The sequence below is a fragment of the Vipera ursinii genome (genome assembly GCF_947247035.1).
Source record: "Vipera ursinii genome assembly, chromosome: 6".
Taxonomy (NCBI): Eukaryota; Metazoa; Chordata; class Lepidosauria; order Squamata; family Viperidae; genus Vipera; species Vipera ursinii.
In genome coordinates this window covers 17913475-17931650 of record NC_139515.1, presented here as the reverse complement: position 1 = coordinate 17931650, position 18176 = coordinate 17913475, and the positions used below count along the sequence as shown (strand labels likewise).

Genomic DNA, 18176 nt, shown 5'->3' with positions numbered 1-18176 from the left:
AAGTTATGAAATACCTTTTAAAGTTGATCCAAACCAGTATACATATGAAATGAAGAACCCAATTGGGTTAATATTAATAGGGGGAATACTATGTTCAAATATTCCTAAACTGATTCCCTTAAACTTAGGAGAACATCCCTAAAACCATTCCTATACAGAAGGGACTAGAATATTAGGCAGAAGGTTAGTGGCCTTTCATGATTAGTAAGTGACTGAAGCAGTAATATATTATATGTTTACATGAAACACAAAATTTTTATTCCACCACTATAATTAAGCCTACCAGGGGCTATCTGTGGAGGGAAAAAAAGGTAAGATGATAGCATGATAAAAGTCCCATTTTTTTACATACTGTATATGCACAGCACATAAAAAGGGGTGGCTTTGACTGTGTGGTGGCAGCTACCACCTTGACATTTTTGACCTTCCCTGTAGAATCTTACACCCCAGCAAGCTACAGCAAATACTTATTCAGAACACGTGATGAGAGGGAGAAAAAACACACGATGAAGCCAACCCTGAGAAATTAGATTTCAGATCTAAAATGGGTTCATAAACCCTTAGCTGCTTTAATAAATTTGGTAGTACCTATTACATAAGACAACATTATCTGACTGTATGCAATTCACTCACTGCTGATATGGATGATTACCAACATTAATGGGTAATAAGTCATTAAAGGTAACGACAGACTGCATTGGCCTCTGCACCAGTGACAAAGTCCACAATAGAATTTGTGCCAAGTTAGTTGGTTAATCATTTATACTCCGAGGAACAAGTACAGCGCCTTTCAGTTACAGCAACCTTTGGGTGATACTTAGAGATGAGTGGGTTTACAATAAGGCTCAATGTCTATGTCAAACACACAAATCCCAGTCTAGCTTTCTTCTGTTAAGATGCCATGAGCTAATGGCTCCCCCGCCCTCCCTGTGTTGTGCTCTAAACTAGTGTTTCCTAAGCTGAGTAACTGTAAGATGGATGGATTTCAACTCCCAGAATTCCCCAACAAGATGGAGAAATTCTTTCAGCCAGTAAGGGCAGTGTTTCTCAATCTGAAGCAGTTCAAGACGGGAGGACTTCAACTCCCAAAATTCCCTAGCCAACTTGTCTGGGGAATTCTGGGAATTGAAGTTCTCCCATCTTAAAGTTGCTCAGGTTGAAAAATGCTGCTCTGAACAGAAATCCTGCCTTCCACCCCATCTTTGGGTCTTCATTGTCAGAGAATTCTAACATTAACATTTGAATCTTACTTTCAGATGACAGGAACCTTTGTAAGTTTGGCTTTGTGTATCTAGCCTTCCCTCCAAAAGCTCAAATACGGAAATAGAATGCTTCCTCCAATTTTCTCCCACTATCACAGTCCTGTTCTGTAGGCTATGATGACAGAATAAACCAATCCTGCTGCATCTGGATCTCTGTGAATGCCCATTTGTGCATGTGCGTGTGTGCATATTTCCCTGCTCCTCCCTTTCCTTGGGCTGCCAACCCAGAAAGATTGGGGAGCTCTGTTCTAATCTAACCGTCTCCTCAGGCAGGAGACCCTATACCATTCTAGACAAGTGGTTGTCCAGTCTCTTCTTAAAAGCCTCCAGTGATGGAGCACACACAACTTCTGAAGGCAAGCTGTTCCACTGGTTAATTGTTCTCAATGTTAGGAAGTTTCTCCTTAGTTCTAGGTTGCCTATTTTCTTGGTTAGTTTCCATCCATTGCTTCTTGTCCTGTCTTCTGGTGCTTTGAAAAATAAGTTGACTTCCTTTTCTTTGTGGCAATCCCTCAAATATTGGACCACTGCTATAATGTCATCCATCCCTAGTCCTTTTTTTCACTTGACTAGCCATACCCAATTCTTGTATACTTTCTTCATGTTTTAGTCTCTAGGCCCTTAATCATCTTGGTTGTTGTTTTTTTCCTGCACTCTTTCCAAAGTCTCAAAAACTTTTTTTATAATGTGGTGACCAAAACTGGATGCCGTATTCCAGATCAGTTCAGTATTCCAGCTCAGATCAAGACCAAATGAGATATGATGTTGAATATGTGACTAGAAATCTCATCTCATTTCTCTCCCTCCCTCCCTCTCTCTCTCTCGTGTGTATAAAATTAATAAAGTAATAGCAGGCCTTTAGGCAGGAGATAGCTGTCTGTAACTTTCTCCCTCTTTATTTCTTCAAAAGAAATAAAAATATTTTAATGCCACTGTTATGTATTGGGCTTGTGGTGTTGCACCACGTGCGTTGCTGGAGAGCCGTTAACCCAGACAAGCTGTCTCCGGTTCTGCAATTGGTTAGCCCTGGCGGCAAGAGTGGGTTCAACCCTATTGGCTGCCACCTAGGGGCTAGTCTATATATTGTGGCTGGTTGCTGTCCAAGCCTCCAGTACAGTTCCAGCAGTTATTCTGTACTCAGCCTCGTGTCATCATTCCTGCTCCCAAGAGCCTACAACTTAACAGCCACCATCTTTTAACCTGATTTCTATGTATCCTGCCTTTATTGTTTTTACAAATAACTCAGAGGGGTGAACATATCCACCTCCTACTTTGTCCACAACAACTCTGTAAAGTGAGTTTGGCTCAGAGTGAGTGACTGGCCCTAAGTCACCCAGCTTGCTTTCATGGCCAAGGACTAAAACTCCCATTCTTCCGATTTCTAGGCTAGTAACTTAACCACTAGATCCAACTGTTTTTAATAAATAATAATAAAACATTTTATTATTTTGTTATGTTCCTGCCTAGTACATCAAGAGTCTACTAATTAGGGCATACATACATACATATATACATACAGTACAGACTATTCTTTATGTGCAAAGAAAGATTACAGTCTAGATCAAACTTGTTAGTTTTAAGATGTGTGGATTTCAATTCCCAGAATTTCAGGAGCTGAAGTCCATACAACTTAAAGCTGCTAAGCGAAAAAAATATTGGTTTGATTAACCTTCTCCCCCCTCATATGCCACGTACCTAATTTTGTCTTAAACTTTGCAGATGCAAATTCCAATGATGGTAAGTTTTAGATCTGTGGTATCTCTGCCTTTAACAGTGTTGATACCATATATATCTCCCTACAGTTGTTTATTATCTCCATTCCAGCAAATAAGGCTATAAAATTGTGCAAGACTAAAACAAAAATTTGTACTAGTCTGCCTCTGCATAGCAATTTGAATCACATCTGTTATGTCTACAATCCAGGGAACAAAACATCAGTTTTAAAAATCCAATATATGATTTATTTTTTTTCATATTTGCTTCCCTGTAGCTTGGTGAACACACATGGCTTATATGCAAGGCTGGTTTATGTCATTTGGGTTTATGTTGCTTCAATTCATTTACTTTTTTGTCAAAACAAGTTCCTAAGTCCCTGGACTGACTGGTTTTTAACATATGTTGTCTGAAAGATTGTAGTGGAAGGGACCTTCTTTAACAGGAGCAAGTGTGTGAGTTTACATGCTGTAATCTTCCATACAGCTGCTTATCCCATTCCTTAGTAAGAAGGCTGTTGAACCCATGATACTTGCATTTATTTAGTTTGTTTGTTCAATTTATGCAACTGCCCATCTCAAATTACAGGTAGTCCTTGACTTACAATCACAGTTGGGCCCAAAATTTCTGTTGCTAAAATTTTTGTTAAGTGCGTTGTGCCCCATTTTATAACCTTTCTTGCCATAGTTGTTAAGTGAATTACTGCAGTTGTTAAGTTAGTGACACAATTGTTAAGTTAGCGACATGATTGTTAAATGAATCTGGCTTCCCAGTGACTTTGCTTGTGAGATGATCGTAAAAGGTGATTTCATGATCCTGGGACACTGCAATTGTCATAAAAATAGTTAGTTGCCAAGCATTTGAATTTTAATCACATGACCATTGGTATGTTGCAATGGCCATAAGAGTAAAAACGGTCATAAGTCACTTTTTCAGTGCCGTTGTAACTTCGAATGGTCACTAAACAAACTGCTGTAAGTCAAGGACTATCTGAAGTCTCCGCCTCAGTCAGTTATTAAAGTATATCATTGAGCAAAAACTAAATAGCAAATGGGAAAAATGCAAATAAGATAGGGAAAATACTCAAAACAATCACTATCAGGAATGGACAAAGGGCTGGCCAATTAGGTGTAGCTGACACTACAAAAATATAATTTGCATTATAGAATCTTACTTACACCTGATAGTGAGGCAAAAATAGTTTTATTCAATTATCACCATCTGATCATATGTTTGTAAACTACAATATTTTTGCTTTCTTGCCTGCATTAACCCACCAACCTATAAAATATCTTTGGAGTATTATAGGCAAAGCTGGCTTAGAATTAAGTCAGATGCCATCTCAGATGTTACAGGGAAAAAATGGAGAAATGTTTTGAGTCAATCGAATAATTTCAAATATCCACCAGTTCTCATCACAAAAACAACTTTTTGTATCTGAGGACTGCACTATTTATTTTGAGAAGAACAAGCATCCCAGTCAGTAAGATTTACGGTAATATTACCAAGTGGTTGCAGCAAGTGTAAAATATATGTGTTCATAAAAACTAAGCTTATTTTAAAGTTTGGATTGTATCTGTCTTATGTTTTCTCAATATGCAAGAACAATTTTCTGTTGGTATTTGCCAAACACAGTGGAAGAAGCCTCTGAGGATTAAAAATGTTTATTCTACCTGTGATGCAGTAAGGATCCTCTCCAGACTTTTTTTGGCAGTATCTTAAAATCTTTCCTGCACATCATTTCCTTTTGTGATCTTGGCTCCTAATATGCTCTTCCTGGGCAGAGATGGGCAAAACTATTCTTTCAGACCTCAGAGCCTTCTCCAATTAAGGTTGGTGCAAACTGACAGCATGAAAAACAAAGGAAAACAACTGTAAATCCTAAAGTAGACATGTCACTGTTCAAAACCAAAGCAAATCTCCTAATTCTTTTTACACTCGGCCTCATCTGGAAGTGTGATGTATACCCATGAACTTTCCAATATTCAATCCTTACCCATGATAAATGTGTCCCTGGGCCACTTTGTATCAACATAGGTGGGGAACTTCATTGGACAAAGGCCATACTTCAGGGGTAGTCATTTCTTTTTTTAAAAAAAAATATTGGTTTTGTTTGTTCACATCTCAGAAGCCCACCGATAACTGCTTTTGGTTTTGGGAGTCTGAGAGGTTTAAAAGGCAAACACATATAGCGGAGCACTCCTGAACCAGTAATCTGAATAGTTAGAAAAATGAGGAGAGAAAAAGGCTAACGGGTCAGACTAGACTTGTGATTTTTCACTTCCTTTTTACTTTAATGAACACCTAGCACTTTATAACAAAACAATGAGATGGAATCAAAAACCATGTCTAAAAGATCAAGTTGCTAATGTCATTTAGAGCAGCGTTTCCCAACCTTAGGAACTTGAAGATGCGTGGACTTCAACTCCCAGAATTCCCCAGCCAGCTATGCTGGCTGGGGAATTCTGGGAGTTGAAGTCCACGCATCTTCAAGTTCCTAAGGTTGGAAAGCGCTGATTTAGAGGATAACAGCAACCAAACAAGCTGTGATTGTATCAGTAATTCTTCCTTCACTATATTTATCTTCATCATCATCTTCAGGGTACTAAAAGTTAGGGTACATATTGGGTTAATATCCTCCTTGCCAGGGTGAAAGATGTAACTGACAGAACACATTTCTCCTGTTTGGACTAAAGCACTATAATGTAACCCCAGATCCACACCCTGCTAAGCCCAATGAGACATCAAGTCATATGAAACTCAAAGGTTAAATAAGGTAACAATTGAAAGCAAAAGACATTCTCAATATAAAAATTGCAGAGCTAATCTAAAATTAAACACATTTTTTCTTTTCCTTTTGGGGTTTGCATCTGACTTTCTTTGCTCATCCTCCTAAAGTTTCAGGAAACTGGAGAAATTATTAGGAACAATGCTACATCAGTTATAAGGAACCACTTTCTTATTTGGGAGCACTGTATTCCATATTTCAGAACGTAGGTCATCCTGTGGTTGGAAAGTTATACCGTAGTTTCTGGCGTATATGACGACTTTTTAACCCATGAAAATCTTCTCAAAAGTCAGGGGTCCTCAGGTGCTGAAACTTTAGGGACAGGGCTGGCTGGAAAACCTGGAGCGGATCTTCCATTTAGTCTGCGCAGGGAAAGCGGGACCAATTGGAGTAGAAGCTGCAGTCTGTGATTTTTTACAGGCTGGGGTCTGGGCGTCTTTCCTTCTAAAGTTGAAGAGCAGCTGTAGGCAGGTGGGGAATGCAAGAGCAACTTGAAAGGCAGGTGGGGAATGCCAGCCAGAGCAGCTGCTTAGCTCTAAGGACACATTTGACTCAGGAACTGGGCGGGCTGGCTGGAAAACCTGGAGCTGATCTCCCATTTGGTCTTTTTTTTTTAATCCCATTTATATCCTGCCCTTCTCCGAAGACTCAGGGCGGCTTACAATTTAAAGCACAAATCAATGTGCTTAGCAATAGCCTTCATTCTATGTATATGCCTGCTTATTAGAGCTTTCACCCCCCCCACACAAGCAGCATTATTACAAAGTCAGCTTATTGCTCCCAACAATCTGAGTTCTCATTTTACCTACCTCGGAAGGATGGAAGGCTGACTCAACCTTGAGCCTGGTGGGATGAGAACCTGCACTAATTGCAGGCAGCTGGTGTTACTTAAGGCTCTGCACAGAGAAAGCTTTAGAGTGAATTAGGAAAAGTGAAAAAGTGAATTAGGAAAATAGGAAATGGTTGCTGGAATTGGGTATGTGTAGTTTAACGAAGAGAAGGGTGAGGGGTGACATGATAGCAGTGATCCAATATCTCAGGGGCTGCTACAAAGAAGAGGGAGTCAAGCTATTCTCCAAAGCACCTGAAAGCAGGACAAGAAGCAATGGATGGAAACTAGTCAAGGAGAGAAGCAACCTAGAACTAAGGAGAAACTTCCTGACAGTTAGAACAATTAACCAGTGGAACAACCTGCCTCCAGAAGTGGTGAATGCTCCAACACTGGAAGTTTTTAAGAAGAGACTGGACAGCCATTTGTCTGAAATGGTATAGGGTTTCCTGCCTTAGCAGGGGGTTGGACTAGATGACCTCCAAGGTCCCTTCCAACATTATTATTATTATTATTATTATTATTATTATTATTATTATTATTATTATTATTATATTATATTATTATTATTATTATTATTATTATTATTATTTTTAATCCACTTGCACTGTTTTATGTTTACATGTTTGATGACAAACAGCCTTATGTTTATAAGTGACAGTTTTCCTACTAAGTACCTGCATGTCATAAGCATTTGAATTAAAATTACCATATTAAAATCAAATCTGATGTTTTTTAATTTTTATTTGGTGTGCGTTGGAAGAGGGGTAGTCTTATACGGCGAGTATAGCCCAAACCCTATAATTTAACAGGAAATGTAGGGGGTCGTCTTATACGCCCAGTCGTCTATTTTCCCCACAACTCCTCCTCTGTGAGGTGAATTGACTAAGAGACAGTGGTAGGGTTCAGCCAGTATGCACCAGTTCGGCAGAACCAGTAGCTAATTTTTTGTTGCCCAGGCCCAGAATGGACTTCCAGAAGCCGCATCCACACAGACTGGAAAATACGGTAGTTCTCTCACAGAATCACAACAGGAAGAAAAATCAGCTAGTGATTGCAAAACATTTCTTTTCACTACATATGCATATTGAATTTTTGACATTCCACTGTTTTTATAGTAATTTTATTAAAAATTACAATTTAAAATATTACAAACAGAATAAAAAGAAAAAATAGAAAGTGCAGAAAAGGAAAAAAAGAAAAATGGGAAAAGGAAAAAATAAGGATATACAATACAGATAGTCCATGCAACTGGCAGCTTAGCAACTGTACAAAGATATGACAAACCACAAAATTGGGACTTACAACTCACTTTCAAAATTCTGCCCTTCCTCATGGTCACATGACTGCATTTTAGTCACCTGCAATGCCCTGCAATCATGTGATTGCAATTTGTTTTTGCTTGTAACCAGAGTTTATTTTGGGTTTCCAGCAAATACTGCCCCATAGCAAACAATGGGTTTGCTTTATGACCACATTTGTTTAACAACTGCCACAAAAAGATAGTAAAATCAGGTGCAATCACACCATCCTGATATTTGTACTTTAAACTGCTTTTGCTAAGGATTAAAGGATGCTGTAAAACCTGTCAATCCAAAGGTCCCTAATAACTGAAAAGCAATTAACAATTTCCCAAAGTGATTAGAAAAGAAAGTACACAAACCTAATGCCCTTTTGAATATGCCAAACATGATTTCATCTAAAAGATGGCTATTGTCTCATCTCTAAGAGTTGTAAACTGTCTTGTGGTCTCCCACAAGGAACAACTGTCTGGAGCATCTCAAGTCCTCTTCTTGTTTGGAGAGGAATTATGAAGAATGTTTATTTTCCAGTTCTTTAGTCCACTGCAGTTATCATCAGTTTCCCATTACTTTCCCAGAAATTGACATTCCCGTTAAAAGGCACAATTGACTAGAACTGTATGTCCTGCAAAAAAGGAATACAAGCTGTAAACTATGAAACAATATCATATTCTTAAACATGTATGATAACCACCTACAATTAACATGGACATGTTGATTGGCCATTGTAACCAGACATTTCAGTGTTTTCAAATGAGCAACCAAAAGGTACAGTTAGTGTAACTCCCTTACGAGGAATGCTATGAATAGTTTTTTTCTTTTTAACATACAAAAAAAAAGCGATAGATGCATTTCAAACTGTAAGTGATGTGACGTGGTCTGTCACCTATCACCTCCTTATCAATAATCTATCACCCTTTTTTCAGTGTATATGTATGTATTATCTATTCATATATCTTTTTATAATATAAAATACCTTTTCTCTGTTGTTTACCCAAAGGTGTCTGCAGGTTGTGGTCCTGTAGATGGCAGTCCCAACAGTGCTAACCAAAGCTCAGCCAGTTTGTGTGTGTTTTACGTGCAAGACACAGGGGGGAAAAATGGAGATTTGATTCCACCATGGTTATGACCTTGATTTTTTTTAACCATGCTCTGTGCACTTATCTCTATTATGCATCTTATCTCTCTTTCCTTCCATCCACCCCATCCACTTATCACCTATTTACCATCTTACCTTTCATCTATCTCTTCCTATCATTTTGTCTGTATCTATCCATCTTTATTCATTTCTCGGCTATTATGTAAGTAGCATTTCACCTACTATATATTTACCATCTCTCTCTCTCTTTCATCTGTCTACCAGCTCCCTATAGATCCTCACCCCCACCCCCCAATTTATCTTCCAATGCGGCGCTCCTTGCAAACGTGCGAGGCTCAGCAGATCTGTACGTTCTGCAGCTGAGCGGGTTCCCTTTCCGGAATGGATGGATTCCTCGTTGATTTGGCGCCCCCGGTGGAAAAGAAGGGGCGGTGCAGCGGCTCAGCCGCGATGTCAACGAGACGCCTTTTTAAAGTACTGTACAAGCAAGAATTCAAACGTGAGACGCTGCGGCGCGCGTGCATGTCTCCGACAGTCTTTGTGGGTGGGTGGCGCTGGGTGGATTTCCAAGGCCCAGCCGGTGCCAGACAAAATAATAAGGGTTTGTTTTGGGGTAAGGGCTGTTCGGGGGGGGGGGGAAATGGGGTCTGAGGTTTCTCGTCTAATAAAGGAACTACAGGAATAATTCGCAACATTCAATATACGCTCTCGAAATAAAAGCATCGTTTTAAAAAGAAAAAAAAAGTTCGGCTTCGGGTAATTAAGCAGACTAGACTGCAAGACCCTGGAGAGCGGAGTGGCTGTTGCTTTTCTCTGGGCAACATCATAGGGGTGTGCTTTTTATTTTATTTTTTTATTCCCCCCCCCCCCGTGTTGTTAAAACCCGGGCAGCCGCCGTGCCTTAGGAAAGTGGCGGCAACCAGGACGGAACTCCTTATAAAGGCTTGGAAATTGGAGGGAATACGCGTGTGCCGTGTCCGTAGCAACCTCAAAAAAAAAAAAAAAGACGGGTGGGCTGCTGTTTAGGAAAAGCCCATCCTACTACGGTGCGGAATTTTTCGCTCCTCCAACTATAAATCATAACAGCGCTTCTGGATTACGAGAGAACCGAGTAGAGTTGGGTGTGTTCCTTGCTTTTTTTAATTTTTAAATCGCGGGAAGCTTTTTTTTATTTTATTTTATTAACCCTTCGTGGAGACTTCGCTTCTCGGAAGCGTGACCAGGCACGAGTTTCTTCACGGCTGCCTCGTTCTGTTTTAACGCTGCGTCCAAAACTGCATTTCTGAGGCAAAAGTCGGGCGGGTCTCGGGCGCCAAATTACTGCAGATTTGCGAGCTGAGGGAGGCTGATGATAAATGGCGCAGCTTTTTGCATTGGGCAGGGGAGCTTATTATTCCTGTTTTTATTACTGTTTGGCAGCGGGGCTTTACCGCCTCAGAAAGAAGGGGAAAGCCCTCTCCTGCCTGCCGATCATGGCGGCTGCCTTGCGCCCCCGCCCCGCGTCTCCCCCGAATTCCCGCTTCCGACGCAGCGCTTAAGCTCTGCCGAGAATGACCTTCCCCACCGCCGCCAGGTTAGCGACGACGCGCGAGCCAGGCGCGCCCAGGAATTCCCGCCCTGCGCTCGTAAAAGCCCCTCCACCCTAGTTTCACTGATGCATACCCAAATCCCCTTTCCCGGGATTGGCTGAAGCCAGGCCTTCATTTTGAAAGAGCCGCCCCTCTCATTGGCTCCGACGCATGTAAATGAAAGAAACCTTTCCCTTCTGTTGTGTTTTTTTTTTTTTTTACCTCGCGGCTTGGGCGCGCTCCCCCTCCTTTCCCCCCCCCCCGCCGCATCATTTTGTGATGAGAATTTTTCAGACAGTAACTCGCCGCGTCTCTTTACTATAAGCAAATAGTTCCTCGCTCCCCACCCTCCGTATTTACAACGGGGCGAGGTTCCGCAGTCCCCTCTTTCAGCTTGAGAGAGAGAGAGGGCGGAGTCTTTCCGGACCTATTCGAAGCGGTGGGAGGGAGGGAGAGAAAAACGCGTCCCCCCCGCCGATTCCCTCCGGCGGAGGGATACGGACTTGGGAGAACCGTCTCTGTTTCTTTTTCTTTTTTTTTCCCTCCCCCCTTCCCCCACCAAAATATTGAGAGTTAAGAGGCGGCTGCTGCGCGCGACGGAGATCAGAAAGAGAGAGAGGCGCCAGTGGGAGCCTGAGCTGCCGTTCCTGCTACCGCCGCCGCTCCACAACGACCGCCTCACTGCGGCGCTCCATCCCGGCTTGGATTTTATCGATTTTCCTCCTATCGCTCGCGTGGGTTTCTTGGCGCGACGCGAGCGAAGACGCCTGCTGAAAAAAAAAAAAGACGCGAAGCCCCGTCCGTCGCTTTGCTTGCCTATCTTTTATTTTATTTTTCCTCCTTCAAATAAAAAGATCGGCGTGTGGATTTCTCTTTCCCCCCCCCCTTCCCCATCCTTTCCCGTTTTCCTGGGATTCTCCTGCTGGACTTCGCCGACTTGCAAGTTTTCGTTTCGATTCGAAGGAGAGACGGGGACGCCGAGCAGCGGCGGCGGCTTGCGAGCGAGGCTTTTTTTTTTTTTTTGCCTCCTTCCCGGTTTGGGGAAGGAGCTGCGTTGCCGGCTGTATTGAGTTGCGTTCATCAGCAAGAAAACCCCCCAGCCCCGTCTTCCCCTTGGTTGACTGAAGAAGCTTTTGCGTGGTGATTGTGGGTGGCTTTTTTTTCTCCCCTTTTTTTCCCCCCACCCCCGTGGTCTCTCGCTTGGGAAGATGCTACTCTCCAAATTTGGGTCCCTGGCTCATCTTTGCAACCCAACCGGCATGGATCACTTGCCGGTGAAGATCCTCCAGCCAGGTAAACAATTTCAAGAGTTGCCGTTCCCCTCCCCGCCTCTCTCTTGCGGGGAGGGGGGGGGGACGGAGGGCCGTGCGCGTTGCGTGGTGTGTGTGTCTTGTGTGTGATGTGCGTGACGAGGTTTCCTCTCCCTTCCCGCGTCAGCCGCGGAAGAGGAGCAGTGGATCCGAGCCATCGACTCGGGTCATTCATTCATTTTCTTTCGAAAAATCTCCGCAGTTGTTAATAAGCCCCCAAAGTTTTTTTGTTTTTTTTTTGGCGGGGGGGGGGTTGTTAGAAGAGGAGAGATCTGCCTTGGTTTCCCCTGTCATCCTAACCGGGAGTAAGGACGATGGGAGAGGAGTCTGGCAGGCAAATATTTTGTACCGAGGGATGAAGGAAAAAGAATTGGGAAAGACGGGTTTTGCCAGGATCCTGGCAAATCTGACTCACGAATCCCCGGACGACCACGAGAGGGAGGCAGAAAGTTAGTCGTTTCTGGCGGGTCACCCCAATTTTTACAGCCCCCCATCCATTAATTCCCAAATCTGGGCTTGGCCGCACTTTGAATTGGGTTGAATGTTGCTGGTGGCTTTAAAAAAGAAACGCTGTAGGGAAGGTGGGGGTAAGATGCCCCTTTCCTCCCCGCTTAGGTCGAGAATGCTTTCTGTCTAGGCTGCTATTGGATCTCCTGGACTTGGACTTTCCCTCTTTTTCACCCCTCGCTTTCTCTTTTCTTTCCCTCTCTAGTGAAAGTGGAAAAGGAGCCATTCGAAAAAATCTATCAAGTGGGCTCCGTCTTGGGCAGTGGAGGATTTGGCACCGTCTACGCCGGGAACAGGATTGCAGATGGCTTGCCGGTAAGAGGAGGCTCTTGAGCAACCCCCTCCCTTCTCCTCCCCCAACCACGAGGCTTGGGGTTGCTACCACCCACCCCTGTTTGCGTGGCTGGAAATTCCAGCTGTGGAATCCTGATCGAGAAATTCTGGGCAGTTCTCTGATGCCAAGCAACAGGCATACGGCTTGGTCCCCCCCCCTCCATTCCCCCCTATCCCTCAATTCAATTGAAGACTGGTTTCCTTAACCTCTGTTTTCTCCCTGCTTCCAGGTGGCTGTAAAGCATGTCGTGAAGGAGCGTGTAACCGAGTGGGGCACAATTGTAAGTATCCAATGACAGACCCCAAAATGTGTGTGTGTGTGTGTGCCTGCCTGCCTGCCTGCACCTTGCAGTAGTTTCCTACTGGTTTTCTCTCCTGTATTAATAACAGAAGGCTGATGATTGTTTCCATGGATTCCCCTTTCCACCCCTCATGCGGCTGCCTCTCCATTCTCTGTTATTGTTTACATTGAGGTGGGGGGGATTTTGGCAGGGTTTCTTCTCTTCCCCCTCTGCCCTCCCCTTTTGACTGCGGCAGCAGAGACACCCAGTGGAATAGCTGCAGCCTTCCCCATCGGTCTAGCTGCTTAGCCCTCCCCCTTCCCGTCCTCCGCCTGGCTGCTGGAATTTCCATTTTGAGAAAAGAAGTGTATGATTTGTTTTCCGACAGCCAAGGAAGGGGATTTTCCCTCCTCCTCCTCCTCCCTTCCCCGATATTCCAAATAATTCATAATGTCTTCCTTTGCTCTTTCTCCCTTGTGTTTCCCTCCCTCCCTCCCCTTCCTCCTTGTAGGGTGGAGTAATGGTGCCCTTGGAAATAGTCCTGTTGAAGAAAGTGGGTTCGGGCTTCCGGGGTGTAATTAAGCTGCTCGACTGGTACGAGAGGCCTGATGGCTACCTGATCATCATGGAACGACCAGACCTGGTGAAGGATCTCTTTGACTTCATTACGGAGAAGGGGGCGCTGGATGAGGACACCGCACGGGGCTTCTTCCGTCAAGTCCTGGAAGCAGTGCGCCACTGCTACAGTTGCGGGGTAGTACACAGAGACATCAAGGACGAGAATCTTCTAGTGGATCTTAGGACAGGAGAACTGAAGCTGATCGATTTTGGGTCTGGAGCTATCCTCAAGGACACGGTCTACACTGACTTTGATGGTACGCGCCCCTCCCAACCTGCAGCCAGTCCCTGTGTGTGTGTGGATGGGTGGGTGGATGGATGAGTGTTTAATTGGGAAAGCATCCTGACACAACCCCCTCATTCTTAATCACATTCTTACCACCTACGACTGACAAAATGTATTTTTGCTGCTGCAGTCAGTAGCAGGTTGATAATTAAATCCTTTCCAATGGAGGCAGCTGGAAAGCGGGGGGGGGGGTTGTCAAGTGGTTTAGGAAAGGAGCAATTCCAGGCAGTGACGCAGCAGTTTATATTTTCCTTGCCTTCAAAAAAATAATAATAATAAAGGCATTTTCCTAGAGGGCGATGTGTTTACAGTTGAGTCAAGCTTGTATGTTTCCATCTGTACTTTTGTTGGTGCTTCCCCCCTCAAACTGCTCTCCCTCTCCCCCCCCTCTCTTTCTCTCTCTCTCTCTCTCTCACACACACACACACACACACAAATACCTGGTTTTCTCCTTTCCCGACTCCTCATTCTCCTATGATGTTTTATAAATCCCGCATTGCAGATTGAGAGACCAGGTGGGTTAAACCTAAGGAGTTTTTCCTTCCCATTCAAAAAACTTACACAGTGAAACATAGGTTCTCTCCATTTGTTATAAGAAATATATTACCTCTGGGTTTTTTCCCCCCCTGAGAATGGCAAGATTTTCTTTCTTTCAAGGTGAAGGTGATCCAAGTAAAGGAGGCACCGTTTTCACCTCCCTTCCCTAGTCAGCTGCAGCATTTAACATCTGTTTGTTGTGAAACGAGAGTCTCCTGGCCATGTGACCTTCGGCATCACAAATTCCAGTTTTCATTTGGTATCCAAGTAACCACTCGGTGCAGAGGGAGGGCAGTTGCTAACTGCCTTCTTAACGCGCGAGGCAGATTTCACTCTTCTTCTAAAAGGTTATTCTGATTTTCTCTTCTCTTTTTATTAAAAAAAAGGGAGTGGCATACTTTTGGAAGTAGCCAAAAACTGATTTAGGAACCAAGGCTGGAGTTTCACCTCTTTTTTTTTTCCTTTCCTGCCTGTCTCTTTTCATCCCCTCTTCCTTTGTCCTTTTGTGTCTATTTTTGGTACGGTGCTGCAGACGCCACGTGGTCAAGGAAAGGGAGCTTTATGTTAGTAAACAGTCAGCTGATGGGTAGCTTGTGCTGCTCATCACCACAAAATAGAAAGACCCGAGGGCCGAGATTAAAACATGATATAATCCAAGAGGTGATGTAAGGTCCAGAATTCTCCCTTATATATGTTTGTGTGCTGTGAGGAGGGTTTTTTTTTAAATGGGATTTTTGAAATGGCAACACATAAAATATGCTCTCAAGTGGAAGTTAAACTTGGCTAACAGGGCAAGGGGTCTTGTATTCCCCCCCCCCACAGGAACACGAGTGTACAGCCCTCCAGAATGGATTCGCTATCACAGATACCATGGGCGATCGGCTACTGTATGGTCACTGGGTGTTCTGCTCTACGACATGGTCTGTGGAGACATCCCTTTTGAACAAGATGAAGAGATCTTGAGAGGACGCTTGTATTTCAGGAGACGAATTTCCCTGGGTGAGCTGAGATTTACAGATCTCCACAGCCCTGTTTCTCTGCCCACCGAATGGATTGTTTTGGTCGCTGACCCTCTTTCTCTCTTTGTCTTTCAGAATGCCAACAATTGATCAAGTGGTGCCTTTCTCTGAGGCCTTCGGATAGACCAACCCTTGAGCAAATTTTTGACCACCCGTGGTTGCACAAATCTGAAGTTGTGAAGTCAGAAGATTGTGACATAAGGTTACGGACCATTGGCACGGACGTGTCTCGCACAAGTTCAAGCAACGAGAGCCTGTGAAACACTTGAGGACCTTGTAAAGGGAGGGGAGCCACAAGCAGAAAAAAAAGTGGGGGAGAAAAGGCCAGAGTGCTGCTGCTGCTGCCAATATGTAGAAGGGGCTGGGGGTGGGTGGGGGAATGCATTAATTATTCTGTACTTTGAATCTTTGTCTGAGGGAATTGATTTTTTTTTAATTTTCCCCTTTTCGCTGGTTTCTGCTTCAGAATGAAATTTCCTTTGGAAACGCTAATATATGGGAGTTGGCAGGCCAGTACTTAACCCAAAAGGCTGACCTTAATGTTATTTTTTATTATGATGATTAAGAAAAGCAGTGACCTCTTTAAATAACACGGTAAACCTTTTTGCTCTCATAGAGCCTGGACTAAATTTTATTTGCTTTTTGGAGTGCCTTTTTGAAAGCTGCTTCAGTGGGACTTTCTTTTTTGAGCTGTGTGTGTCCAAAGAAGATCCAGTACATGATAGATCCTGCCTTCCCTTCTCCATTCCAGGTGCTGGGGAAGCAGCTCCCTATGATGCACTAGGAAACATGTTCAGTGACTGAATGAAGTAGTCCCATCAACTGATGATGGAATACTTGAACATAGACATTTCATCCTGTTCTTTCCTAGTCTTTCTCCCCACCCCCTCCAGACCCTCCAGCAAGACAACCTCTGCTGATCCACATAATATTTCCATAGCCCTGCACAGGTTATCAACTCTTTATCAGGAACATTTACCCATATTTCATTTCATCTCTACCACTGGGCACAGGAAAAAAGGCCCGTTCTCAGTTCCCCCCAACCTCCAAGTCTTAAAAAAAAAGTATGAATGGGCATGTTAAATGCACAATCAATGCAATATTCAAGGACTGTGTGCGTGTGGGTTTTGTTTTCTTTTCCCATTACCTGTATAATGTGTTTATGTAAATTTTTCCCCTGTACTATACAAGTTTTATTTATTGTCTGGAGTTTAGAAAACCTCTCACAGACTCAGCTGTGGCTATTTATTTTAGCTAATTTATTTGTTTAGAATTATGCAACACTGCTTTTATCTCTTTTCTGTTGTGGAGATTTCTCTGGGATCAGTCGACAAATTATTTTTGCATTCCTGTCTTTTCCTCTTTTGGGGGTAGGGGTGGGTTGTTGACAAAGAAATATATAAAGCCTGACCATACCTGTTTTTTTTTCCTTCATTTTTGGTTGGAAGATAGAAAAAATGTTGTACAAAGTAATTTAAGGGAATTAGAATGACTTTAAAAGTTAGTATGCCTTTTTTGTCTGGTATTATTGACATACCAGAACTGTAAAGTAATGCTGTTTTGAAGGGTTTTAAATTATTGACATTGTACAGTCTTTGTGCATTGGCTCTGGAAGGAAGAGTGGCAGAGTCATAAACCTTAATTTATTTTAATAGATGTGTGTTCTGTGATCTGGTTGCACTTAAGCAGCTTGGATTTGGATTTTTTTTCCTTCTGTTTAACAGTGTGAAATGTATGGAGATCATATTTTTTTATACAGGTATTTCAATTAAACTTTTTTGTAGATAACTTTTTAAGTGGCATGATGTGTTCATTTGAGTTCAACAGTAGCATCTTGGAGGAAGCACATTGGCACATTTGTATAGATCAACACAGAAGTTAAGTTCCACAAATGTCAATAGAGATTTGGGTAGAGGACTGCACAGAAATTCCCTCATCTTTGGAGCTGGTGAATACATTTAAAAGTTTTCACAGAATATCACAGATACTCTTGACAAAGAGGTTGCCATAGTGAATGTGACAAGTGCGAAGTATAGTCACATAACCCCTCTAGCTCCCAATACACTCTGCCTTTTCTGGGTAGGTGCTCCCATTTTCAAACAATGTACTGAAATGTAGAGACACCTATCAGTTTGCCTTCCAAAGTTTCTTGAGGTCAGAGATATTTTGAAAACTACAGTTTCCCCCCTTTTTTTTAAATTCCATTTATATCCCACCCTTCTTCGAAGACTCAGGGCGGCTTACAAGCTTAGCAGTAGCCTTCATTCTATGTATATGCCTGCTTATTAGGGCTTTCACACCCCTCCCAAGCAGCATTATTACAAAGTCAGCTTAATTGCCCCCAACAATCTGGGTCCTCATTTTACCTACCTCGGAAGGATGGAAGGCTGAGTCAACCTTGAGCCTGGTGGGATGCGAACCTGCACTAATTGCAGGCAGCTGGTGTTACTTAAGGAGGCATTAGCCCACTGCTCCACCAAGGCTCTTTTGGCTGCTACATTGCTTTCCAAAGTTCAAGAGACCTATTTTTCAGATTAAAAACCTTAATGTGTGCCATGGACCTCGTGGCTAGGACTCCCAATGGGCGGGTCAAGTCATGATGGTCACAATTGGAAAATTGAAACCACTACCACCAATATTTTTGCATGTGTCATGTACAAAAGGGTTTTAGACATGCAATTGTGGCTGCCATCTTGCCTTTTCACAATCTCCTTCTAGATGGGCC

The 18176-nt window shown here is 43.0% G+C and overlaps 1 protein-coding gene across 1 annotated transcript; it reads left to right on the top strand.

The window, feature by feature from the left end:
- The first annotated feature begins 11164 nt into the window (after positions 1-11164).
- PIM3 (Pim-3 proto-oncogene, serine/threonine kinase) lies at positions 11165-17233 on the top strand. Its single transcript, XM_083366428.1, has 6 exons — positions 11165-11853; positions 12583-12692; positions 12941-12991; positions 13503-13866; positions 15255-15431; positions 15527-17233. Exons 1-6 carry the CDS (start codon positions 11769-11771, stop codon positions 15709-15711), a joined length of 972 nt encoding a protein of 323 aa, XP_083222554.1. The 5' UTR covers positions 11165-11768; the 3' UTR covers positions 15712-17233.
- Positions 17234-18176: the final 943 nt, after the last annotated feature.